The sequence below is a fragment of the Myotis brandtii genome, unplaced genomic scaffold (assembly GCF_000412655.1).
Source record: "Myotis brandtii unplaced genomic scaffold, ASM41265v1 scaffold38, whole genome shotgun sequence".
Taxonomy (NCBI): domain Eukaryota; kingdom Metazoa; phylum Chordata; class Mammalia; order Chiroptera; family Vespertilionidae; genus Myotis; species Myotis brandtii.
This window is the reverse complement of record NW_005364596.1, coordinates 1,759,889-1,787,689: the sequence shown is the minus strand read 5'-3', so window position 1 is coordinate 1,787,689 and position 27,801 is coordinate 1,759,889. Positions and strand designations below refer to the sequence as shown.

The following is a 27,801-nucleotide window of genomic DNA, read 5'->3' as shown; positions in this document are numbered from 1 at the left end:
GGAGAGGGACAAAGAGTTAGAAACATCGATGAGAAACATCGATCAGCTGCCTCCTGCACACCCCCTCCTGGGGATGTGCCCGCAACCAAGGTACATGCCCTTGACCAGAATCCAACCTGGGACCCTTGAGTCCACAGGCTGATGCTCTATCCACTGAGCCAAACCGGTCAGGGCCATTTTGTTTAATTCTTTTTCTGGAGTTTTGTTTTCTCATTTGGGACATGTTTCTTTGTTTCCTGATTTTGCAGCCTCCCTGTGTTTGTTTCTATATATTAGGTAGAGCTGTTATGTCTCCTAGGCTTGGTAGAGTGGCCTAGTATAGTAGATATTCTGTAGGGTTCAGTGGCCTTGATCACCCAAGCTGGGCACTCAAGGTGCCCCCCCCCCACCCCTATGTGGGATGTGTACACCCTCCTCTTGTAGTTGAGCCTTGATTGCTATTGGCATGCCAATTGGAGGGATTTACCCCAGGCCAATCAGCTGCAAGAATTGGCTCTGACCACTGACCACTGGACCTCTGACTACCTTGGAAGATCAGCTATGCAGGGGCCAACCTTACTGAGCAGGACTTACTTCAGTGGGGCTCTGGTGCCTGCTGAGTCCACTCCTTAAGTGTGTCCCTTGTGAAGGTGGTTGGGTGATGATGCTTTGATGTCGTTTGAAGCTTTCCACAGGGTGTGCTGGTTCTGGGGCCTCCCGGAAGGAGCAGGCCAAAGTCAGTTATTGCCTGTGTTCTGCCTGGGGCCATGTGACATGGGCTACAAAGCAATCTGCAGGTGGCTGCTACATGTGCATGGCTGCTACTTGTACTGGGCTTAGAGGTGCCCAGGCTTGGCCATGCTGGGTGCATTTAGCAAGAGGTATGGGGCATGCTAAGGCCAGATGCTGCTTGAGAGATTTTTAGGAAAATGAAGCATGAGCAAGGCAAGATCATTAGGAAAATGTAGCATGAGCAAGGCAAATAGTGTGAGCCAGGTTGATGGAGTCTCATTTATGGCACCTGCCTGCCAGCTGGGTGAGGGGGGGAGGGGGAAGGGGAGCTCATCAAAGGAACATTGGCCTCTGCCATCACCCATCACTTCTGTCTGGGAGAAAGCTGCTCCCCTAGCTCTTGCCCTGATGTGAGACAATTCAGTTCCTCCCCATATGCCTCTGGTGCCTTTCAAACTGCTGCCCCAGCACTGGAGTTCAGAGAAAGAAAGTCTGAGGAAGTCCCTGTGCAGACCCTTTAAGACAGTGGTTCCCAAACTTATTTGGCCTACTGCCCCCTTTCCAGAAAAAATATTACTCAGCCCCTGGAAATTAATTTTTTTTTAAATTTTAATAGCAGTTACTCATCGCCCCCAAATGCACCTGTGGCCATCACCGCCCCCCCTGGATCACTGCAGCGCCCACTTTGGGAATCACTGCTTTAAGAGGAACTGCCTGGGACTCCAGCAGTCCTCCATCTCCCTCAGCCCAATCCCAGCTGATTTTTATTTATTTTTTATTTAATTTATTGATTTTAGAGAAAGAGGAAGGGAGGAGAGAGCGAATCGATTTATTGTTCCACTTATTTATGCATTCATTGGTTGATTCTTTTTTTTTAAAATATATATTTCTTTATTGATTTCAGAGAAGAAGAGAGAAGGAGAGAGAGATAGAAACATCAATGATGAGAGAGAATCATTGATTGGCTGCCTCCTGCACGCCCCCCACTGGGGATCAAGCCCACAACCCAGGCATGTGCCCTTGGCCGGAATCGAACCTGGGACCCTTCAATCCGCAGGCTGACGCTCTATCCACTGAGCCAAGCCGGCCAGGGCATTGGTTGATTCTTATATGTGCCCTAACCAGGGATCAAACCCACAACCTTGGCATATTGGGACAACTCTCTAACCAGGGCAGTCCCTGCTGGCTTTTACAGTAGAAGTTATGGGGACATCTCTTCTTGGTACTGCAACCCTGGGCTGTGGGGCCCAGTGTGGTGTTGAGACCCCCTTGCTCCTCACGGGGTACCTCTGCAGCCAGGATACCTCTTCTAATTTTTTAAAATTTTATTTTAGTGAATTTTATAGAGAGAGGAAGGGGAGAGAGGAAGAGAGAGAAACTTTGATTGGCTGCCTCCTGCGCACCCCCTACCAGGGATCCAGCTCACAACCCCGGGCTTGTGCCCTGACCTGCAATTGAACCAGCAACCTTTCCATGCATGGGGCACTGCTGAACCAACAGCCACAACAGCCAAGACTCCCTCCCAATTTTTATCTGCCACATGTGGATGTGGTACCAGCCCATTAGGCATCTACTCCCCTCCTACCAGTCTTGATGTGGATGCTTCTTTAATTCCCTAGTTGTAGGACCTCCATTCAGCCAGATTTCAGGCAGTTCTGAATATGGTTTTCTGTAGTTTAGTTGTAATTTTTAATGTGGTTGTGGGAGGAGGCAAGTACCGAGTTTGCCTACACTGCCATCTTGACAGGAAGTCAAGAACTTTTCTTTGTTAAAAGACAGTATAGCCCTAGCCAGTTTGGCTCTGTGGATAGAGCATCAGCCTGCGGACCAGTGTCCCGGGTTCGATTCCGGTCAAGGGTATGTTCCTTGGTTGCAGGCTCCTCCCTGGCCCTGGCCCTGGTCGGGGCATATGCAGGAAGCAACCAATTATCTCTCACATCGATGTTTCTCTCTCTCTCTCTCTCTCTCTCTCTCTCTCTAAAAGATTAATGGAAAAATATCCTCAGATGAGGATTAACAAACAAAAGACAATATAAAGAAACTAAGAAGATAAAGCATTAGCTGAGAGGGGAAAAAATATAGTATTTATCTAGAATACACAAATAACCTATACAAATTAATAAGGAAACGACCAACAACCTAAGGGGAAAAAAGCATGAACAAGTATTTGACAGAAAATTAAATGAAACATACTCAACCTCATTAATAATTAGGGAAAGCAAATTAAAACTAGAATGGGCTGTCTTTTTTTTTTTTTTTTTTTCCTGTACATCAGATTATTTATTCACTTGATTCTTAGATTCACTTGTTGATAGATGCATGTTTGTTGTTCACAATTTGTATCTTTACCTTTTTCTTCTTCCTCTTCTTAAAGGATACCTTTCAGCATTTCGTATAATACTGGTTTAGTGGTGATGAACTCCTTTAGCTTTTCCTTATCTGTGAAGCTCTTTATCTGACCTTCAATTCTGAATGATAGCTTTGCTGGATAAAGTATTCTTGGTTGTAGGTTCTTGGTATTCAGCACTTTGAATATTTCTTGCCATTCCCTTCTGGCCTGCCAAGTTTCTGTTGAGAAATCAGCTGACAGTCGTATGGGTATTCCCTTGTAGGTAACTGAGTTTCTTTCTCTTGCTGCTTTTAAGATTCTCTCTTTGTCTTTTGCTCTTGGCATTTTAATTATGATGTGTCTTGGTGTGGTCCTCTTTGGATTCCTTTTGTTTGGGGTTCTCTGCGCTTCTTGGACCTGTAAGTCCATTTCTTTCACCAGGTGGGGGAAGTTTTCTGCCATTATTTCTTCAAATAGGTTTTCAATATCTTGCTGTCTCTCATCTTCTGGCACCCCTATTATTCTGATGTTGGTACGCTTGAAGCTGTCCCAGAGGCTCCTTACACTATCTTCGTATTTTCGGATTCTTTTTTCATTTTGCTTTTCCGGTTGGGTGTTTTTTGCTTCTTCGCATTTCAAATCTTTGGCTTGATTCTTGCGCTCCTCTGGTCTGCTATTGGGTGTAATATTCTTTATTTCAGAGCGTGTATGCTTAATTTCTAGTTTCTTTATCATAGCATCGAGGGTCTCATTAGTTTTCGTGAAGCTCTCCAAAAGTTTATTGCAAGCCCTCAAAATTGCGTTTTTTAGCTCTATATCCTCCATTTCTGTCATGTTTTTTTGTCTCCGCATTTTTTATGCTTTCTTGGTGCACCCCCTAGTGGTCTTTGTGCGCAGTCTTGTTCTAGTTGAGCCTTGATTGTTGTAGTTAATACTAGAGGGATTTGACCACCAGGCCGACTGGCTGTGTGAATCAGCTGTGTCTGCCGCGGAAAACTTCTGTCCTCTGGGGAGGTGCTAATCTAGCCTTTGCCTGAGGCGATCTGGCAAATGGCTCTGCGCAGGGCTTGGGCGGGGCGGGCTCAACAGGGCGGGCGGGCGGAGGGAGCGGTTATGGCCCCTCTCAGTCCCGTTCCCAGAGGCTCTGCTTCTCAGAACCCCCGGAACCGCTGCAAACCTCGGAGGGAAAGCTGCCTTCCAACTGATGCCAGACACTCCCGCTTCTCCCGTTTGGGTCCGAGTCCCCAGCGATTCGCCCGTATCTGGAGCTCAGAGTCTGAGACTCCCCCCTGACCGAAAACGACAACCGCGCTCTCAGCCACCAGCCCGCTTTGCGCGCGCACCTCCGCACCTGAGTTTTTTCCACACTGCGCCTCCTCTGAGCCTCGGTGTGCTGTTATTTTTCCTTCTAGTTGAAGAGTCTCTCCTCAGCCAGCCTTCCTGCGGTTCTGGGTGATGTCCGTTCCGTCTTTTAGTTGTATTTTTGAAGTGGTTGTTTGCGGCAGCAGTCTGCGGTGTTTACCTATGCCGCCATCTTGGTCTCTCCCCGGGCTGTCTTTTTTAAAATTTTATTTATCCTCACCTGAGGATATGTTTATATTGATCTTTTAGAGAGCGAGGAAGGCACAGAGAGAAAGAAACATCTATCGGTTGCCTCCCCTACATGCCTTAATGGGATTGAACCCACAACCTAGGTATGTGCCCTGACTGGGAATTCAATCCACAACCTTTGGTGTATCGGATGACACTTCAACAAAATGAGTATCCAGCCAGAGCCAAGATAAAACTTCTAAACATGGTCAGCAAAGCCCTGAGTGAGCTTAAGTCCCTAGCCTCATCCTGCTGTGGTTCTCTGGCTTCTAGGGTCCTCTTTCAATCTCTGGAACTTGACTTTCTCCTTCCTATTTAAGGGAAATGTAATTAAACTCTCCCTTTGGCCGAAACCGGTTTGGCTCAGTGGATAGAGCGTCGGCCTGCAGACTGAAAGGTCCCAGGTTCGATTCCGGTCAAGGGCATGTACCTGGGTTGTGGGCACATCCCCAGTAGGAGATGTGCAGAAGGCAGCTGATCGATGTTTCTCTCTCATCGATGTTTCTAACTCTCTATCTCTCTCCCTTCCTCTCTGTAAAAAATCAATAAAATATATTTAAAAAAAAAAAAAACTCTCCCTTTGATGTTACAAACTTTTTCTTTAATAAAACAATACAAATAAAAGTTTATATGATACATATATATGTATGAACATATTTATGTATGCATATATAAAAGCATAATAAATGAAATACTCATTAACTCACACATACAGATATCTCTAAACCAAGCATGTCAAACTCGCAGCCCAGGAGCCGCACGCGGCCCACAATGAATATTTTTGCGGCCTAGCCAATATAATGGTATGTGAGAAATGTTTTAATAAAATTTCGTAACTTAATTTTTACAATATCCTGTTATTCATAATTATTAATAACGAACTACAACGTTCACTAATGATTGATTACTATAATCATGTTTCATTCATTTCCCTTAAGCACGTTATGCACAGAGGCACCATTTCTCTCCACTAATACTAGCAGCGAATATTTTAGCAGCCGATTGCCACATCATTAGTCTTGGACTGACTTGTTTGGTGTGTGCAACAGAAAATATTTTGCTTTCAGATAACAAGAAAAGTAGGTTTATTTGCGTTATGCTTATTGTGCAGTTTCTGGTGAGTTAATGTTCAAGAAAATTAATTTTTATTAAAATGTTCTATTATTTTATGTTAATGATTACTCATTTATTTCAGCCCTTTGTATTCAGCATGGCTCTATCGAAATAAACCTACATTTCTATGAAAATTGAAGCTTTTGTTTTTGCGGCCCACATAAACTTAAACCTTGTTTATTTGGCCCGTGTTAGCCTTTGAGTTTGACATGCTTGCTCTAAACATTTTGCTTGTTTTTGTTTTAGCTTTATAAAAATAGTACACTGCATGTATTCTTCAGTGACTTCCTATGTTACATTTCTGGAGTTCATTCTTTCATCATTTTCACTGCTGTTCAGGAGTCCATTGGAAGGACATACTTTACTTATTCCTTCCATTTATAAATGGACTTTTGGGTTTCCAATTTTTTGTTTTCACAGACAGCGCTGCTATGAATGAATATTCATGAACATGTCCCTGGTGCAGATGTGCAGAGTTTCTCAAAGTGTGTGCCACGGCTTGAATGGGTGTAGAGAATGCAGGAAGAGTTGAGCAATCTTCTTAGCTCTGCAGCAGCCCATAGGAAAAGAGCTCTTTGGCCTGCCTAGGGAGCAGAGTAGTCCCTTTAGTCCCATGTTCCAAACAAATGTCATCATTTGCTGTAAGTGTTAACGTATCTAAATCAGGTAGAGGTACTCCTAAGTCTTCCTATTTAAAGTGTAGTCTACTGGCCAGCAACCCTCAAACTTGATAAAAATGTAGCATCTTAGGCCAGGCTGTACTAGACTTGGTGAATCAGAACCTGCATTTTAATAAGACCCCAGGTGACTCATGCACAAAGTTTGAATAATATTCCTCTACTAGTGGCCCGTTGCAAGAAGATTCGTGCAATAGGCCTTCCTTCCCCTGGCTGCCGGCACCGGTTTTCCTCTGGCCTTTGGTCAGGCTGCAGCAGCAAGCTTGGCTTCTCTGCTCCGGCTGCTCCCAGCCCCTCCTTTTTTTTTTTTTTTTCAGCTCTTCGAGTGGAGGCCAGGGCTGGCTGGAAGCCTGGGTTGCCCCCAGTGACCCAAGCTCCCAGCCCCTCCTTGAGCGGAGCCCAGGGCAGGCTGGAATCCTGGGTCACCCCCGGTGACCCAGGCCCCCATCCCCTCCTTGAGTGTAGTCCAGGGCCAGTGGAAGCTTGGCTTCCTCCGTCACCGGGAGCAACCCAAGACTCCTCCTCGCTCCAGCTCCATGGCTGCCGCCATCTTCAGTTGTCTTCAGTCTTCGGTCTGCATATGCAAATTAACTGCCATCTTTGTTGGATTAATTTGCATAGTCACTCTCATTGGCTGGTGGGTGTGGTGGAGTGACAGAGTGATGGTTAATTTGTATGTTTCTCTTTTATTATATAGGATGTGTGCGTGTGTGTGTCTGTGTGTATACCACATTTTATCTATTTATCTATTGTATGTTTACACATATACACACATAGCGTGCGTGTATATAGATGTATATATAATCACATTTCCTTTATCTAATTATCCATTAGGAGACACTTAGGTTGTTATGTTATCTCTCAGTTGGCTGAAGATTATCCTCTAGGTCAAGCAATTTGAGCTGTCAACAAAGGCCCACTGTGGATCACATGAACCTTATTCTAGAAGTCAAACCTAGTGTTATCATCGGGCTCTTAGTTAGAAATGAGGCATCTGATTAGAAACAGCAAATGAGAAGTGTTTACACCACACTGATACAGTTGACAGTACAAAAAGATCTGAGCTGGTACTAGGAACATTTGTGGAGTTCATGAGCCACATTACTGCAGAAGCAAATACTTCCTTTCATCTTCCTATCTGAGATACTGTTTCATAGTAATTAATAATAGTGATCATTAAGTAAAGAAAAACTTTTGGATTTACTTTTTTTAAGAAGGTAAGAAATGAATTAGGAAATTTTTTATTAAAGACTATTAAAACATTTGGTGATTACGTTTTCAGGGTGTTTTTTTTAAATTTCTTTGAACTACCTTATTTTCTAGATGTAGATATACAAGATAAATGCGATGCTACTGAAGTTTCTATAAGAACTTCAGATAAACTACATTCTTTTAGTATTTTAATATATTTCAAGTTTATTGTTGTGGATGAAATAGAGTCTTCTCTTCAGTTGCAGATTCTTTACCCTGTCCTGTTACACAAAATGTTCAGCCTCCCAAGTCCAGCCCAGTGGTATCCACTGTTGTGTCAGGAGCCTCATCAGCAAGATTACCTCCTACTGCAAATCACCTCGCTGAACCTGTGGCCTCAGTTACACAGCCATCAGAGCTGTTACAACAGAAAGGTATTGGAGAAATTCATTATACTATATATGTAGCACACATATACACACATACTGATTAAAATAGGTAGTCAAACTGGATAACCACAATTTTTTAAAATATGAAAAAAAGTAATTTATAAACCTCAATTCCAACACAACTATTTTCTTTTTCACATATTAATGTTTAGTCTCTATGAATTTATATTTTGTATAATTGTAATCATAGTTTAAATACTATTTTGTATTTATAGTTACTAAATTATTCACAGTTCTTCATTTATGTACATAGTCTTTATAGTCATTCCTGGCTAATAATTCATTGTGTCATTGTATTATAATTTACTAATCCATCCCTCTATTGTGGAAAATTTATTTCCTACTTTTTAAAGGTTATTATAGTTTCTTTTATAATAAAGTGCTCAAGATTTCCTTATTTAGTGTATTTCCATATCCTATATGATGATTTCTGTGCTTTGTTAATGGAAAGTAGCTTTTGACCTAATTTTGAGAATGAGAGGGGTGAAAATGAAATTGTACCCCACATTCCCAGCATTGACAAACAATACAGTTTGTTTGTTTGTTTGCTTGTTTAATATTCTCCATGTGTTAAATAAGTGACAGGCAACTAAATTATGTTATTTTGACTGTCTTTTCCCACATTGTCTCTTCTTTTGGCAGTATTTGTGATTATTTCCTGTCTGACTAAAATTCCAAATCTACTTTTGGTTCAGGTTAACATACTGTATTTTTCATTTGATAACTGAACTATTTTTTGAAATTCACAATTTATATTTCCAGAGCAACCATTAGTAATATTTTTAGGGACTATACTCACTATGTAATGATAGCCCCTGATTTTGAATATGAACAATTCTCTCTCTTATGTTCTGAAACTTAGAAAAAGCATCATAAATCCTTAGGCTGATTTCACTATCCATATATGCTGAGTATTTATGTAGTCTACAGAAGCCTTTCGATCATTTGATCAGATTATACATTATACATTTTTTTAATTTGGTTTTATAGGAAAACCAATTCTAGCACCAAGGAGTGTTCATTGATTCCCAACCAGTCAGTGGGTATATTGGGAATAGAATCTAGTTGTGTGTGTTTTTTAATCCTCACCTGAGGAATTTTTTTTTTTCCCCATTGATTTTCAGATAGAGTGGAAGGGAGGGAAGAAGTGGGGGAAGAAAGAGAGAGAGAAACATCAACATCAGAGAGACACATCAATTGTTTGCCTCTATCGAATCTACAACTGAGGTACATGCCCATTACGAGGAATCGAACTTGCAACCCTTTGGTCTGCGGGCCCTTGCTCTAACCACTAAGCAATCGGCCAGAGCAGAATCTAGTTTTTATAAGTGTTTGCCTTCAAAGTGAAAGGCTGATAACGAAAGTTTTGCTTGTCATGAGTAAGGGTAGGTTGAAGCCCTAACTGAATGAATGGTGTCTTTCAGCTGCATTGATTGATGACTCATTCCTTTTGTTGTTGTTAATCCTCACCTGAGAATATTTTTTTGCCATTGATTTTTTTTTTGAGAGAGAGAGTGGAAGGGAGAGGGACATAGAAACATTGATGTGAGAGAGACACATCGATCGGTTGCCTCTCACACGTGCCCCGACTAGGGGGTGGAGGTTGAGCCTGCAACCCAGGTATGTGCCCTTGACCAGAATCAAACAGGGACCCTTCAGTCCTCGGGCCAACACTCTATCCACTGAGCCAAACAGACTACGGCATTCCCTGCTAATTTTTTGTCCTTTCATAATTTCTTTTTGACCATTTTACTTTTTAAATACATGGTATTATCTTATTGTATCATAAACCACTTTTTCACAAAATAATTGTAATTATTTTCCTTAATAAGTAGATTTGAAAAGAGAATGAGCTACCATTTATCGAGCACTTATAATGAGCCAGATATTTCATATTTATTATTTAATCCCCATGTCAATCCTATGATGTAGATATTATCTGTTTTACAGATGAGAAAAGTGAGATTCACAAAAAAATTACATAGCCAGTCCAAATTATAGATTAGTAAGTAGCAGAATGAAAGATTTTTAACTCAGACTTTCTGTCCTTGTGCTCTTTCTATAAAATGAGGCTGAATTTGTTGGCTTTTAAACTCTTGATTTACCTAAGATACGCTCCTTGTTAAAATAAGTAACAGAAAAGATAATACTGGAGATATTTGAGTTGTAGCTTTTAATATTTCTTTTTCTTAAGTAGGAGATTGACTTCTTAGTGGCCTCTATGCCTTTGGCTAGGTCTGGGGTACACCTATAATTGTGTGAGTCAGGGCTACCATGTATGTTGTAGTTTGCGTGAATGGTGCCTCTTGTAGTTGTGCAGTGCATGGTTGTTGGTCTTATATGACTTACTAAAACAGTACTACTTAAAAGAGTAAGTTTTTTTGGTCACAGCTTCAAAGATGCCCTTGCTTAGTTAATTCTTTCAAAGACCTCGGCATTTTTTACTGGTTTTTAAATATCATCTCCTATTTACATAATATTTAGTATATTTCAGGCACCATTCTAAGGTTTGAAATATGTATATTAATTTATTTCATCCTCAAAACAACTTATTTGAGGTAGTTATTACCCCATTTACAGATCATGTAAATGAAGAACAGAAAGGTTAGTAACTTGCCCAAGGACACACAACTAGTAAGTAGAGGTAGCACCTGGAATTGAACCCAGAATCCCAGTCTATCTATAATATCCTGCTGTTTATAGTCAGTATTTTTTACTGTTTTGCTTTGTTCTCATGGGATTTTTTCAAAAGTAGTGGGTTGTTTGACAGTAGTGATTGGGGACCCCATACATTCAGAATTATTAAATACATTCATTTTTCAATATTTGAATTAAGAATGTTCCAGTGAAAACCAACCCAACTTGTAAGGTTTCATTTTTAACAGAAACATGTATGGCAAGGTAAAAGAAAGTCTATAGATTTAGGGAGTTGTGATTAATAATTTAAGGAAGGGGATATGTTTTCCCTTTAGCACCTGAGATTTTTATACCTCAGGGCAATGCGTTATAGTAAGGTTTAGGATAAATTCAGAATAAGTTTCCTTTGTAAAGGGAGAGAAAGGCTGTTGTTAACACAGGCACTTTCTTAGGTGGGTAAGTTTTAGGAAAGAGAGGAATATGGTAATTGATTCCCTTAAAACCATCCTTTTGAAAGAATCTTTGGAAAGCTTTATAGTATGTGTACCTCATTTGAAGACCAGTTTAGGAAAGATAACAGTTGCTCCAAAGTCTGAACTCTTGAATTTACAAAAGCTAACCTCACAAGGATTTGTTCTCTTAAGACTAGTTTGTTTTATTTCCAATGTAGCTGTTTCTAGGGAATAGTGAAGAAGCCTTTTATTAAAAGTATCCCCAAGGATATGGTCTCCTGGAGAGTTTTGCCAGAAAGTACTTCAATGATGGGTAGTTTAAACCAAATGTCCTTTTTAAGATATTGGAGCCCTGTTAATTACAGAACTCTTCATAATGTCAGATTCTTGCAGACTTCTTGCATATTGGTTTCATAGTCATACCTTGTAAGTTCTAATTTAGACAGAATAAGTTAGGATATAGCATTCCCTCCCCATTTGATGGTGGTGGGATGGAAGGTACTCCGTGTACATTTTTGCAGTGGGTTTTGGGCTGAGCTCTGGAAGACATGTCATATGCTTACCACTTTCTTTATAAATGCAGCCTATGTATGTCATACATAGGTTCTGGCTCGTAAGAAAAGGAATCTGAGAAAAGGCATTCTGGAAGTTCTCAGAACCATTCACATATTGCAGAACAGCAGCTTGGCTGTCAGCCTCTTTCTGGCCATACTCCTTTAGTGCAGTTTGTATGTACTGGATGGATCCAATCTAGAGAAGGGCACTTAATACGGATTGGCTGATATTCTGGAGCTCTTGCCATTCCTCTTTGGATTAAATAAAATGTCATATTCTTGTGCTATTACTATCACCAAGCTTTTTTAACAAAGTTTACTTGAACAAGGAAAGGAAGGCTCAATTCTGAGCATATTAAGTCACATTTGGGGAAGGGCTTAAATCTTGATACTTTCATCTCCAGCACTTCTTACGAAGCACTGCATCTTTTTGCAGGAAAGTAATGTTTTGAGTATGCTGGCTGATATTCTGTTAATATAGTATAGTTGACAACTATAGTATAATCTAACATGATATTATGATGAGTGATAATATTACTCTAGTCTGTCTTATTTGTGAATTTGTTCCAGTGCATGGAGTCATTGTTTTATAATTTCTTTTTATCATTCTGTAGTGATTTCATTTGCTTCCAATTAAGTATTGGATATTTTTCCAATAATAAGTAAATCTATTTTTATTCATTAAATCTGAAGAAAGAGAAGGAAATATTTATCTTATAATGTTATGGTGTCCCTGTACTTTGGTTCCTTTGATTAGTACAGAGTCAGCAACCTACATATTCATTCAATCATGAAAATAATGGATTGTCCTCTGATTTTTTCTTGATTATTGGCCTCTGTTAGCTCAGCAGAGTGGTTGGCAAACTCATTAGTCAACAGAGCCAAATATCAACAGTATAACGACTGAAATTTCTTTTGAGAGCCAAATTTTTTAAACTTAAACTATATAGGTAGGTACATTGTTATTAACTTAATTAGGGTACTCCTAAGCTGGCCTTTGCTAAAAACGTCCTCAATCTGAGGGGTCGACCTCAGCGAACGTACCCCCACTTCTTCTAACGCCATTTCTTCAAAATAGACTCGCCCAGGCCGAAAACCCGACTTCTGTGCATGGGCCACGAAGTTTCAATCGCCCTGTACATGCGCGCCTGCACGTGGTATTTTATGGAAGAGCCACACTTAAGGGGCCAAAGAGCCGCATGTGGCTCCCGAGCCACGGTTTACCAACCACTTGCCAGCACAACAAATGGAATTTCTTCCTGTTTCTTCTTACTAAATATATACATGTACACACAGGGTGGGGCAAAAGTAGGTTCACAGTTGTATGTGAAATGTTTATTCTTGTATTATGTTTATTAATTATTGTGTTATTTTCCATGTGAACAACTGTAGACCTACTTTTGTCTCATCATGTATGTGTACTTTCTAAAGTGCAGTGCTAATTGCATTTTGAGAAAGTACTTCTTTTTTTTATGATTGGCTTTGGAGTGCTTTTGTACTTTTATTTAAATGTTTTTGTCTTATAGTCAGAAAATTTGGAGCATTTTAAGAGGTACAGTGTTGCTGTGGAGAAAATGATATTCAAAACTTCCACCTTCTGCAACTCCACTGTCCTCTTCCAAGCTTCCTCTTACATCCCACTGTTGTGGATAGACATAGGACTTCTTAGCCTGCAGTGAACTGCCAATAGAAAGCAAAACAGGCTCATCTCCAATTGCTAGTTCAAACCTTCTCTAGATGGACTGGAATTTAGTATTTCATTTAAAAGGCCATCTCTTCCATTGCCTGTCTGCAAGGCTCTGTATATTCAGTGATGAACAAAACAGGTGTAGTTCCCATTCTTACTAACATTGAGTGAAGCTAGGGGAGGTGGGGTTTCTGTTAGGTCATTAATTATTTCCACGTCTGAAACATACTGTAAGTTTATGAGCAAGGTGTCTGCATGGTTGGGCTTTTCACTGGAAGAGGGACATTTTAAAGCCAGCATTTTGGACTGCTAGTCGAAAGCTACCACCTCACCATGTAGCCACTGCTCCTGGCACATCTTGTATGACACCTGGCTCCCAACACGCAAAAGTACTTCATTTTAAGGAAGTCCTTAAATTGAAGAATTTCTTTTCTATAAAACCTTTTTACTGTAAACGTATGTTTACTTGTAAACTTCTTAGTATATCTAACCTAAGGTCTAATATTAGTCAAATTTTTATCTTACCTAGACTTTTATTAGAGGAATATGCCCCTCTGAATTTGGTCTTTCAAGGTATCAAGCTTATTTCTTGTATTTTCTGATATTACTTAAATTGATTTTATTTTCTCAGATGAATTTATCATAACTGCCATTTTATCTATATATTTAGAAGATGTTTCAGCAAAGCTAGCTGATTTTTTTCATGACTTTTTTAGTTAGGGTGAGGAGATTACACATGTACAGTTTAACCTTTATTCCCTTCTCAGCTCAGATGTTACTCTTTAATAGCTTTTTTCTTACTATAGACATAGTTTTGTTTATCCATGCTAATTTAAAACGTCACCTGAAAGAAACAATGAAGAGAGCATCAGGGAGCTACCATGGGATTTTGGTGAGGCCAGGCTTCATTGTGCTTCCAGTATTGTGAAATGCTCTTGAAAATTCACACAGTTTCTAGGTTTTTCTTTTTTTCAAGCTGAGCTGTAAGATTTTTCTTACAGGGGGCTTATTCTTATTTATAAGGTATTTTCATTTTTAATTAAGATTATTTTCCCTCTTAAAAAATTTCTGTGGATGTTAGTGTTTTAAGTCTTGATTTTTGGCACATTAATTAAATAATAAAAACACCCAATCAAAATTTTAAAGAGAAGTATTATACAGTTACCAGCTGTTGTGCCTTTTCTACAGACTCTACCTTCTCTTGGTGGATCTCACAGAGGACCACTCATTGACCTACTTCAGACTCAGGTGCAGGCAATAGACTGAAGCTGAGATAATTGGCCATCTCAGAAAATACACTATTCCGTAATTGCCACACTTGCAGGGCCACAATTAATTACTCTCCCTCCCGAACTCCCCAAAACATACACACACCCTTTTTTTGAACATCTGCTGATAGCAGAGAACTATGCTGAATACAGTTCTTTTCTTTAACTGTCATTCTTTTTCCGTTATGAGAACTGAGTTAGCATCAAGGTGGCATTAACAGAAGGAAGGTATCAAGTATCTCTGTGTGTGTTGTATGCTATATAAATTCATTTCAGTAAAATGATCACTGCTCACCAAGAATGCACAGTCCCAAAGGAAGTATACTACAAGGGCCCTAAACTTAAAGAAGGTAAACGTATAGAACTCAGTGAGATTTTCAGAGATTATCATTGCCGTTTCCTAATATTGTTAGTGTAATACATGGTACTTTTTTCCACACTTAAATCAGCTACTTCATATTAAAGCTGCTTTTACTAAACTGCTTTTAGAGATTTTCTAACAGTTTCTGTTTTGATAATAAATTTGCTAATATTAATATGCATGCTGGGTTGCTCTTTGGAATGTCAGAGTTCTTTCTCACTTTTAATGCAATGTCAAATTTTATTTCTCATCTTTCCTGTTGGTTTGACTCGTGTTTGTGCTTTCCACTTTACAGGCATGCAGTATGGTGAATATGTTAATAATCGAGCTAGCTCCGCACCAACTCCCTTGTCATCAACTTCCGATGATGAGGAAGAGGAGGAGGAGGATGAGGAAGCAGGTCTGCTTTAGCTTTACACCAGTTCTTAATCTTTTCCTACTCAAGTTTTTTTTTTTTTTTGATGTCCACAGTCTTATAGCCTCTTTAAAAAGTATCTTTGCAGATTTAGCTCAATGAACTTACTTGGTTTAGGTTATAGAAGATTGGGGTCACTTGAAATTTGGTGTTTTGCTTATTTGTTTTGTTTTTCTTCCTTTGGACATCTTTACCATTTCATTAAATAACAATACATCGTTCATGATGACAGTGGTTTCTTCTTTCAGAAATGCATTTCCGCTCAGGTCATGCAAAAGAATTGAGTGTTGATTGAAGCTTTTGACTGTTTGCTCTAACACCTTTTAGGAGGAATGTTTTCTTTTCTGCTTTGCATGCTACTTAGTCTAAACAGAATAAACCATTTGGATTTATATAATAATGACAGAAATAGAACAATGTTTCTTTAAGCTCCTTTTGGCACTTACTATATATTTAGAAAGCCAAAAATTTGTAGTTATTTTCCAGTTTGCAAATATTCTCTATATATGGTGGCTGTAGCTGGAAGTTCCATCTTTCTCTACAGTGAGAGAGGGCAGAGTACTGGAGCTAAAATGAAGGTAATTTGATACCAGAGTTAGAGTTCAAAAAGTTCAAATAGAAATGGTGTTCAAATGGTGATTGGATGTCTGGGCTAGCCTTAAATCTAATTAACTAAAATACTAAACATTTGCAGATGCTTTATTGTTTCCAGCCTGTTACAGATATGTAGTATTTAATCAGTAATATGGATTATGGATTTTCTTAAGTGCCAGTAAACTAACGGTATAGTAAGTCCCAGTTATCTCATTTCTCTGTAAAAGTATCCTGAATTCTGTACAACTAACTTATAGAGTCTATTTGTAACCTTATTAAAAATTTATAGAGTTCATTTGTAACCTTATTAAAAATGCAATAAGCTCACAGAATAGTTTGGAATCTAGAACAAAATTACAGTGAATTCTATGTTAATCATAGTGTTTTATAGGACTATATAGGATAATCTGGAACCAGATGTAGGGTTGGATGACAGGGAAGATTCTCTGGGGGATTAAGACTGGTACCTGAGCTGAGTCTAAAAGGAGTAGTTGGATTAGGCAGGTGAGGGATCCGGGGAGAGGCACAGATACTTTTTAAAACAAAGCAAGGACGTTTTGAGAAGATGGCATATTGGGGAACTTTAGTGAATTTAGGACCTATGGTCTGCAAAGGACCGTGGCCAGAAGAATTGAATGAGGTTGGGTAGAATGACTGGATGAGATCTTTGAAAACCAGGCACAGGAGATCCTCAAATAACATCATTTTGGTATAAAGTTAATGAGATACTGCAAGAACTTAAATCTTGTTTATATTGATTAGCCTATGGTCAGATTGATTTAATTATACATTACTTCACTTAACACAGAAGCTATAGATGATGTTAAGTGAGGACTTACTGTATTTCATATTAAGGTGTTTGGATTTTATTTTGAAGGTAGTGAGGAGTCACTGAGGGAGTTTACATGGAAAAATAACAGCCAAATTTGCACTTCTCTTACAAAAGTATTCACAGGGGCATATTGAAACTAGCCTCTTAGAATAATCTCGTGAGGAAAATGAGTTCTGAGGCTAAGGTAGCCAGAAGATTGAAGGAGAGTATAGCATAGCATTACCAAACGAAGAAAATCATTTTTACAAATCGAAAGTAATTTGGCTAGCAGTGGTAAATGTTAAGGAATGTTTGGTTGAAGTCTGAGAAAAAACAGTTGGCTTTATCAATCAGGGTTCCTGTCTTGTTTTTTCTGCCCCCCTCCCCCCACACACACCCCCAACCCCATTTGTAACACTGTTTGAGGGGATAGGGGGAGGGATGAGAGAAAATGAAGAGCATTTCCTAAGTCTGGTTAATATCTGTTTAATATTAACAGTAGTCCTGTGGAGTAGGTATTAGTTTAAAATCTGTTGTTACAAATAAGAAGTGGTTCATAGATGTTAGGTGTCTTGTTCATTTTCTTTTAACTGACAAGCGGTGGAGATGGAATTTGACTTACACTTTTTCCATGATTTATGCAAGTTATGAGGAAATAAAACTTCAAGTTGATTAATTTAAAGTTGACCAATACTAGTAAGTACATTGGACTTCCTTGACCCATGTTGCTTATCTTTTAAAGGCTTACATGCATCCCCATACTTTTCCCCCACCTTCAAGGATTTTGAGCTGTTCTTACGTGTATTCTCCCTTTGCTTCCTCAGATTTCAGCTCTTCCTCTCTTCCTCCTCCTCTTCTTTCAGTGTATGACATGTAGCCAGTAAAAGAATAAGGGAAAATTCTTCCTAAGTACTGCATTCAAATAGTGATAACAAATACTCTGATTTGTTCTCAGAGTATTTGTTACTAATTGTAGTGTGAAGTGACTGAGGTAAATTGGGCCTATGTAAGGTTTAAGAGTGGGAAAAAGTACCAAAGTTGTTTGTTCAACTGAAACCAGCTAGTATGCAGAAAGCAGTACTTTGCTTGATGTTATTTCATTTGCCTCTTTATTTTAGAAAATCATGTTAGTATAATTTAGCACTAAAGCTTCAGATTATTTTATTAAAATGTATCCCAAGTATGTATGTTTTGGATGCTATGTTTGGTTATTAACTTAGAATGAAATTTTGGCTAGTAGGCCATTAAAATTTTTTTAAGCTGTCACTATAGTTCAGATTATCAAAGTTCAGAAGCTCTTTTTTAGCTTTAGGTGAAGTTGGTTGAGTGTGTGACTTTAAGATATAAAGGTACCTTTTTTTGACAGCAAGATGAATACTGAAACTCTGTAGATTAAAGTCATTTTCTTAAATATTTTTATTCTTTGTTTTAAAATTGTATTTATTTTTTTCAATTACTGTTGGTATTCAGTGTTATATTAATTTCAGGTGTGCAGCACTCCTATATTCTAAGAGTTTTGTAGTTTTAGTGCTTACATTTTGGTCCGTGATCTACTTTTAGTTCATTTTAGTGTAGAGTATAAAGAAAGAGTCTAACTTTTTTCTTCTGCCTGTGACTATCTAGTTGTTCCAAAACCATTTGTTGAAAAGAATTTACACAATAATAAAGTTAATCATTTTAAAGTGTACAATTCAGTGCCATTTAGTACATTCACAATGTTGTGCAACCACCATCTCTATCTAATTGTTTCATTTTGTTTTTTGTGCACCCACCACTTCTATCCAGTTCTAATTTTGTGAATGTACTAACTAAACATTACATTATCCCAAAGGAAAACTGTGTGACCATTAAGCAACAGCTTCCCATTTCCCCCTTCTCTCAGCTCTTGGAAACCACCAATCTACTTTCTAGCCCTATAGATTTCCTAGTCTGCATATTTCATATAAATGAAATCATGCAATGTGTGACCTCTTCTGTCTCGCTTTTTTCACTTAGCATGTTTTAGGAATTATTCATATTGTAGCATGTGTTTGTACTTCATTCATTTTTATAGGTAAACTAGTAGATAAATAATACCCCATTGTATAGATATACCATATTTTGTTTATCCATTCATCTCCTGATGAATATTTGGGTTTTGGTCTATTTTTTTTTAATGCTATCACTTTTAGACTTTGACCTTATGTATTAGCATTCTTCTTTAGTTAGAAATTCACAAATAAAAAAAAGATCCATTGTTCCCCATTCTTAATTAAGAATAATGACCGATGTACACCATTTTTCTAGTTATCACAAAGAAAGTGTTTTGTGTTTTCCACCTATTTTTTTGTAGTCCTCATACTTTGCATAAGTTTTTTCATGTTTAGTGTCTCATTGAAGCCTCACAAGAACATTAAAAAAGACATATAGGGCATTTTTAAAATTGTTCTCATTTTGCAGAAGAGAGTATTGATTGTTTTTTCCCCAAAGTTATATAACAAGTAAATGACAGAGTCTAATGTAACTGCAGTCTTTTGCTCCAAATCATGTTCTTTGCTGGTAATAAAATCAGTCTATGCAAAAAGCTTTAATTGTTATGCCATGAGTCAACATACCTAGTCACAGGGTTTTCCAAAAGTAGCCAATGAAAGGTAATTATGCATGCCTATTCTTTTTATATCACAGTTAAAAATTAACCTAAAATGTAGTTTAAACTCCATCTATAATAATAAAAGCATAATATGCTAATTAGACCGGACATCCTCCCGGATGACCTTCCAGATGAAGCCGGGGCTGTGAGGGAAGCCCAGGTCCTGGGTGCCAGAGGGAAGCTGGTGCCAGCAGCTGGGGGAAGGAAGGCCTACTCTTACATGAATTTTGTGCATTGGGCCCCTAGTTTATAATATTGTTGTTAAGAGCTAGGATCACCTCTGTACCACAGAATCTTGTCTTACAGTTAAAAAAGACCAAGAGCTCTAACACCAGAGAGGGACCATGTGCATTTTTGGTTTTATTCATCACTGTATACACTAGCGTATTTACCTAGTATAGCTGCAGTGTAGGCTCTCAAAATATTTGTTGAGTGAATAGATGAAGGAAATGTATTGTACATTCTATCTGTGTGACCCATCACTAAATTTCATCATAAATTGCCACAGAAAATTTCTATTAATCTTACAGGTTTTGAATGAACACATAATAAGAATTCTTTTTTTAATCCTCATCTGAGGACATGCTGAGAGAGAGAGAGAGAGAGAGAGAAACAAACATTGATCGGTTGCCTTCCATATGCGCGCCAACTGGGGATCAAAAAGTCATTAAAATTTAATTATCTTAAAGTATCCTAATACTGATAATATATATTTAATAGTTTGCAGTTTGATAGATGCAGTTTTTGAGATGTAACTGTATTAAAATTTCTATCAATGTAAAATTTATATTTGTGTGTGAAGTAATTTAATATCTATTCTCTAGGATGCCATCACATGTGAATGATTAAATCTTACTCCACTCATCAGCTCCATCGTCTTCCTACTCTCATTCTCATCCCCTATTCTTGTATCAGAAATTTATTTATGTGTTTTTAAAAATGTCTTTAAAACATCAGTCATTTTACATTTTCACTAGAGTCAGCAAAGCATCTTCTATAAAATTGCCAAAGGCTGCCCTAAGATACATTGTCATTTTAGACTTAGTAGACACTTTGGTTTTCCTTTTAGGTATTGACAGCTCTTCTACCACAAGCAGTGCTTCTCCACTGCCCAACAGTTACGATGCCCTAGAAGGAGGCGGCTACCCAGGTAATTTGTTTTGTGCCTGTATAATTGTTGCTTGAAAAGTCACTGACCATTAATTGCTTTCAAAACATGAACATGTATTATACATAATTAGCAGGATGTATATTTTTTAACAGAAAAGGGGACATTTTCCTGGTATTTCTCAGCCTTAATTATATGGTATTAATTTTTATACACCAACTATGAATGTTGTTTTGGGGCAGCTTAAGGAAATTTATTACTCTATTTTTGTTATCATGCTCTTTATTTTTTTCCTCCTTCTCAAAGTCTTTTAATAGTGAATAATTTTTCTCTTCTTTTCCCTTTTTTTATGCTAATAACTCCTTAAATATATTTTATATTTCTGTTCTCATGCTTAGGTCCTTGAATTCCTTCCAACTAGCCTCTGCATATAAGTAGTCTTTGACTCTTTACTCCCCCTATGGCTCCTGGCTGCCTCCACCAGGTAAATAGATTAACCAACTTGGATGTAGTTTTTGGAGGCATTACTTTTAACCATATCAGGAAATAACTTTGGTCATTACATAGAAATAGGAGTAGTGGATAGTATTAAAGGAAAAACACACAAACTTAACCTTTTGTAATTAATAGTCATTTTTATTATAACATCTTATACTGTGATTTTCCTGATTTGCCTATCTCCTATCACCTGACAACCACACCTGACCTACCTTTTTTTCTCTCTCTCTTTCTGATGACTCCAAACTTTAGGACTAATAGAATAAGTAATGTTGCCCTTCTCTTCTTATCACTCTGAGAATAATCCAGGATTAAAGTTGAAGTATTCTGTACTTAACTGAATGCACTGTCTTGCTACCATTATCCTATGAATCAGAAAAGTTTAATCTCAGCTTAATATAGAATTCCCTTTTAATATTTTAAGAATACTTAAATAAGCTACTTTAGTCTTTTGTGGTTACAGATTTTTCCCACCTAGGAACCAGTATTTGTGTGTATGTGTATAAGAAGTTGTGGACCATTCTAAAAGCAATCATTGTCATCAAAATATTCTAGAAGTTACTTCATCGACTAAAAGATGAATAGTCTAGCCTGGCCGTTGTGGCTCAGTGGTTGAGCATTGACCTATGAACCAGGAGGTCATAGTTTGATTCCTGGTCAGGGCACATGTCCGGGTTATGGACTCGATCCCTGATAGGGTCATGCAGAAGGCAGCTAATCAATGATTTTCATCATTGATGTTTCTATCTCTCCCTTTCCCTTCCTCTCTGAAGTCAATAAAAATATATTAAAAAAAAAAAGATGAATACTCTAACTGTATAGTGTGTCATGAGCTTCAGAGTAACCTGAAGTGAAATGTCCAGTGTGGTGTAGTTAAAAGATCATGGCCTTGGAATTGGGCCTTGGTTTGTTTATATTCATTTATCAACAAATCTTATTCTCATTATGAACTGTGCTTTCAGAGTAAGTGAGTGACCTACGGCAAATTTTCTAGCAATATATATAGCAACAAAATTAAGGAAAGATGTGAGCAACTGTAGCAGTAAGGTTAAGTGAATTGAAAGTTTACTATGTCAGGTACTAGGATAGATTTTAGGACTATAGAAATGTATGAACTATTGTCCATTTCTTATAGAAGGGGATAAGTTTTAGACTTCCATGTTTATGAATTCAGTTCTTTATTTCTTATGCTGATGTCATGTTAAGAGACCTTTCTACTTACAGTCTCAACGCCATGAGGAGAGACAAGCAGGAAATTTAAGGATCTGACACTGCATTGACGCTCTTGTCCTTTTAAGTCTGGGATGTTACCAGAAAGCCAATAGGCCAAGCCTTGCCTAATTAACACATGATAATAGAGAGCAGAATGTGTAGGAATGTATCTTCAAAATTAGAGCAAATAGAGTCAGTAGAAAGATGTGATTCCTCAAGAAACTTTTTAAAAATAAATTTTATTTAGTCAGTTGCTTTTGAGAACGCATTTTTTTTTCATAGTCTGATTACTGGTGAAGAATATGATTTTTTATATGAAAATAGATTTGAATACATCTATATTATAACTATGACTTGGAAAAAAATCTAAGTCAATATACCAAATTGTTAATAATGGTTATGTGTAATAGAATAATTTTTAGGATTTCTTCTTGTTATTCTTGTATATGATGATTAAATTTTCTACTGTTTTCATAATTTTAATCACATTTTAGTTTTTGTTTTAAATTTCAATAATGGAAGAACATTGATTCATTAAATTGTATTGACATCTACTGCATACCAGACATTGTTTTAGGAGCTGGACACTTCTAGACACTCTTTCATATTTTCATAGTTTTGCCTCTATAAATAATACAGATTTCTAGGGGATTATAGAAATATGCCACTCTTTTCATGGACATATTTTATAGATGGCAGGGTCAGATAAATGGCAAAGTAGAGTAAAGAGTAGTTGACTCTCTTTTTAGTGCTTTGCTTTGTTTTCTGCTTTATAGCCCCATTCCTGAGGAAAAAATAAAAGGAAAAACTGTTTTTTGTATGGTTAATATATAAATATAAAGGCCTTATCTATTAGAAATGCCACCTGAATATCAAAGTATTTGTTCAAGTGATACCAAATGAGGTTTTCTTAAAATAGGTCTATAAAAAAAAAATGGGTTGGGAACATATAAAACAGGATTAGCAAAATATTGATGATTATTAAAGCTGAATGATGAGTATGTGGGGTTTATTAGTTTATTCTCTACTTTTGTGAATGTTCAAAATTTCCCATAGTAAAAAGTTAAAGAAAAAGGGAAATGCCAGAGGTTATGGCTCTCCCAAGAGCCAAGTCTTTTTATACAGTCGTGTTTTCAGGTGTTAACACCTTGTCTTTCTCTTTGTTAGATATGCTTTCTTCATCAGCAAGCAGTCCTGCTCCTGATCCCGCTCCTGAACCTGACCCTACTCCAGCTCCAGTGCCCACTGCCCCTCAGCCTTCAAAAGTGGCTAAACCATTTGGATATGGTTACCCCACTCTTCAGCCTGGTTATCAGAATACTGCAGCACCACTGCATTCCGGAGGACAGCCCTGTAGCCCAGCATATTCTGGATTCCAGCAGTATGCTCAAGTATGTATTTAGTCATAGAAAGACATTGCATATCTAAAAATTGTGAAACTATCAATTCTAACAAATTTCTGGTGATTCAAATGGGTCATAGGTACAAATACAGATAAGCCTGGATTGAGCATAGAAAGAATTTGTTTCTAATTTTTAAAATATATTTTATTGATTTTTTACAGAGAGGAAAGGAAAGGGATAGAGAGTTAGAAATATCGATTAAAGAGAAACATCGATCAGCTGCCTCCTGCACACCTCCCACTGGGATGTGCCCGGAACCAAGGTACATGCCCTTGACCAGAATCGAACCTGGGACCCTTAAGTCCGCAGGCCGACGCTCTATCCGCTGAGCCAAACCAGTTAGGGCTGTTTATAATTTTTATGTGTGTGCATACATAGAAAAAATAAAAGGAAATATAAATATTAAATTTTTATTTTTTACTTATTTTTATTTATTTCAGAGAGGAAGGGAGAGGGAGAGAGAGAGAGAAACATCAGTGATGAGAGAGAATTATTGATCAGCTGCCTTCTACACACCCCACACTGGGGATTGAGCCCACAACCCAGGCATGTGCCCTGACCAGAATTGAACCATAACCTCCTGGTTCATAGGTCGACATTCAACCACTGAGCCACACCAGGCAGGCAACATTAAATTTTTAAATAGGTTACATTTGGATGAAGATATTAGCTGTAATTTTTCTTCATTGTACTTATATTTTTCAGTCTTCATAATGTGCATGTATTAATTTTATCAAAATTAAATAAGCATTAAGTGTTCTGTGTGTTTTTAAATTCTGTATTTCTAAGCTGATTACCTCAAAAAAAATGATACGGCATAAATGTGGTTTGCAATTTTGGTTCCAACTCTTAACTTGAAGAAATCTGTATGACATATAACTAGGTACTAGCCTCCACATTACATAAATGCTTGTCAGTGCTTATGTTCATTAACTACTTCTATGACCCATTTTGACATGACTTTGTTTGGATGCACCTCTTAAATACAATTTAATAATACAGAACAGTAGTTTACATTTATATTTATTGAGAAGAAAATAAAATATAAAAAAGATGGCAAAACATTCTATTTATAATAAAACTGTTCTTAGACTAACTTAATAGAAATTTCATCTTATAGTGAATTAAGAATAACAATTAGAGTAAAGTAGTAAAATTCTTTGTTTCTGGATTTAATCTTAGAATTAAGGTTCAAAAGGAAGAAGAAGACTTAGAGAGGCACCAGAAAAATATGGTTGATTAGCACAAATTTCGCTGACTTCCGTTTTGTTAGGTTTTCCAGATGAAGCACATTTTTAATCACTCTGGTCTGACTTGTGTGCTTTAAGCAAATTGCTATTTGGGGTCATAATATGTCATTTATTTATACATTGTAATGGAAAGAAAGTCAAGTTCAAAGAAAGAATCTGGTTCTTGGAATGTTGGGCAAGGAAAAAAAATATTTTGAAATTGAAAGTGATGACATGAAAAGGTTTCATAATGACATAGGAAAAGGTTCTTGGCCAAACCTGGCCTGCTGCCTACTTTGGTAAATAAACTTGTACTGGAGCACAGCCACATTCATTCTTTTATGTGTGTATTATCTATGCCGACTTTTATACTACAGTGGTAGAGTTGAATAGTTGCAAAAGAGACCAAGTGGCTCTTAAATTTTGAAATACTTATTATCTGGGCCTCTACAGAAAAAGGTTACAGACCTTTGACATAAGAGAATGGGAATTATCATTCTTGTTCCATCTTATTTGGGAGGTTATTTTGGCAAGGTTAAGAGACTGTCTTTGGAATAAAAGTAAAAATTAATATTTAATATACTCGATTTTTAAATGTAGCCTCATTCTATTCTTCTGTAATCACAATCCTTTTTATACTCTAGCTTTAGATTAGAGGAGTTGGATAAAGGGGCAGAGACAGACTGAAAAATAATGTTAATCACAGTTGAAATGAGCATCCTAAAGCCAGAGCTTTAGGAGTGGACTCTTAGACATCATCCTAGTCCCAACTTTCATTTTTAAAACTTTTTTCTGAAATGCAACCCATAATATGTAAAAGTATATAAATTAGCAGCATGCAGCTTAAAACATTTCTACAAATTGTACATACTCACGTAGCCAACAGCCAGAGGCCATTCATGCCTTTTCTATTTATTAACCCTCCAAACAAGAATTGACAACTGTCTTGACTTCTAATATCAGATTAGTTTTGTTTGTTTTTAAAGTTTATATAAGTGGGATCATACTGTATGTACTCTTAGCTAGACTCTCTTGCTCAACAATATGCTTGTTATGCTCTTATAGTTCATTCGTTTCATTGTTATATAGTACTCCATTATGTAAATATACCACAGTTTATTTGTTTTGTTGAGGGTCTTTAGGGTAAATTTCCAATTGGGGACTATTATGAATAGTACTGTTATGAATATTTCTCTTCATATCTTTTTAAGTGACTATGTATATATCTAGAAGTAGGATCACTGGGGTCATGAGGTGTCCATATGTTCAATCTCTGCAGTTACTGCCCAGCAATTTTCCAAAGCGGATTTTCCAATTTATACCTTCCATTAACAGTATATGAGAGTTCCAGTTGGAACCAAAATTGCTAATAAGATTTTAATTCATTCAGTATTTTTGCTTTCAGTTGTTTTTTTTTAAAGAATGCTTTAAATTGAACTGTCCTATTAAGTCATTCTACTGTTAATAACAGGTTTAAATGTTCTTTCTTTTTTCTATATATTAAAATCCTATATGTAGTATAATACATTTTATTCATGCTTGTTATATTGTTCTTTTTGTTTTGCTTTTAATTTATCTCTCAGCAGTATCCTGGTATGAACCAGCTGTCCTCCAGTCTGGGAGGACTGAGCCTTCAGAGTTCTGTACAACCAGAAAGCCTAAGACCTGTAAACCTCACTCAGGAGAGGAATATTTTACCCGTGACTCCTATTTTGGCTCCTATACCTAACTTGAACTTAGACCTTAAAAAATTAAACTGTAGCCCAGAGTAAGTATTTATTTTATAATTTTCAAAAATAGTAAAAGTAGTATGGTATTAATTACTTGAGTGGAAGTTTTGTTAATGTGAGCACTTCTATTTTAGTTTGTATAGATATCCTGGATATAAAATTCAATTTAGGTTGTTTGTTCCTGTCCCATCTCTGTCTTTTTCCACTTCCATTCCTATCACCTAATACGAGAGACCTTTTGTTCTTTTTTAGTGAAGGGTTTTAGGAACCCAAATCTATATTTTCCTTCTCTTACATTTTTTCTCCTCACTTTTCATCAGCAATAACTTCTCGTGTCTTTTAAATAAAGTGGAATCTTTACAGTTTTATGCCCTTTAATCTTTGCTTGAAAAGGACATAAAGTTATATAATCGCAAGAACAGTTTTAACACGTTAAGCACCCAGCCTGCTTTGTCTTCCGGAAGGAAAGTATAGTGTCAGTCACCGGTGACTGACAGGGCGCTTAACGTGTTAAATTAATGGTTTATCCCTGAATTTTCTTTTCCCACTCAGTATAGAATGTGAAGACCGTCACCCCAGCCAATTTATCCAGCCTGAATTTAGATTTGGATTTCTTTTTATTGAGTATTTCCTCACCTCCTGGGGAAATTCAGCTGGCAGCCTGCATCTGGTGGCCATCCTCTGTGTGGATAAGCTCTGTTACGTACCTCACAGTGCCTCCAAGATAAAAAGTTCTCTGTTCTTGCCTGCTTTCAGTACTTCTGTGTCCTGGTAGGATATTCCTCTGCTCCCAGAAGACATCCTCTGCTCCTGGAATCCTATCTAATAAAAGAGAAACATGGTAATTAGCTGTACCTCCACTACCCTTCCCATTGGCTAATCAGGGCGATATGCAAATTAACTGCCAGCCAAGATGGCAGCCGGCAGCCAGGCAGCTGACGCGAACAGGGAGGCTTGCTTGCTTCAGTGACGGAGGAAGCCAAGCTTCCCTGCCTGCCTTGCCGGCCTCTGAGTTGCAACTCTAAGAAACATTGTAACAAATATAGAAGCTAAACCAAACCCCAGAAACCTGCTTTAGTCAGCCAGGCTTCAGCCAGCAGGACCGCAACATTGTTTCAAATACAGAAGGTAAACAAAGGCCAGAAACCTGCTT

General features: G+C 37.6%; 1 protein-coding gene across 4 annotated transcripts in view; it reads left to right on the top strand.

Annotated features, from left to right (window-relative positions):
• The window catches only part of SEC24B (SEC24 homolog B, COPII coat complex component), a 72,104-nt gene that overhangs the window by 15,901 nt on the left and 28,402 nt on the right, over positions 1 to 27,801 (top strand). The window contains exons 3-7 of one of the 4 annotated variants that reach the window (XM_014544728.1): positions 7,872 to 8,045; positions 15,315 to 15,419; positions 20,538 to 20,618; positions 23,454 to 23,677; positions 26,505 to 26,686. In XM_014544728.1, coding sequence (XP_014400214.1) covers positions 7,872 to 8,045; positions 15,315 to 15,419; positions 20,538 to 20,618; positions 23,454 to 23,677; positions 26,505 to 26,686 — 766 coding nt within the window. Of the gene's footprint in view, positions 1 to 7,871; positions 8,046 to 15,314; positions 15,420 to 20,537; positions 20,619 to 23,453; positions 23,678 to 26,501; positions 26,687 to 27,801 lie in introns of all 4 variants that reach the window. The other 3 variants (XM_005872440.2, XM_014544730.1, XM_014544729.1) reach the window with 3 other exon arrangements.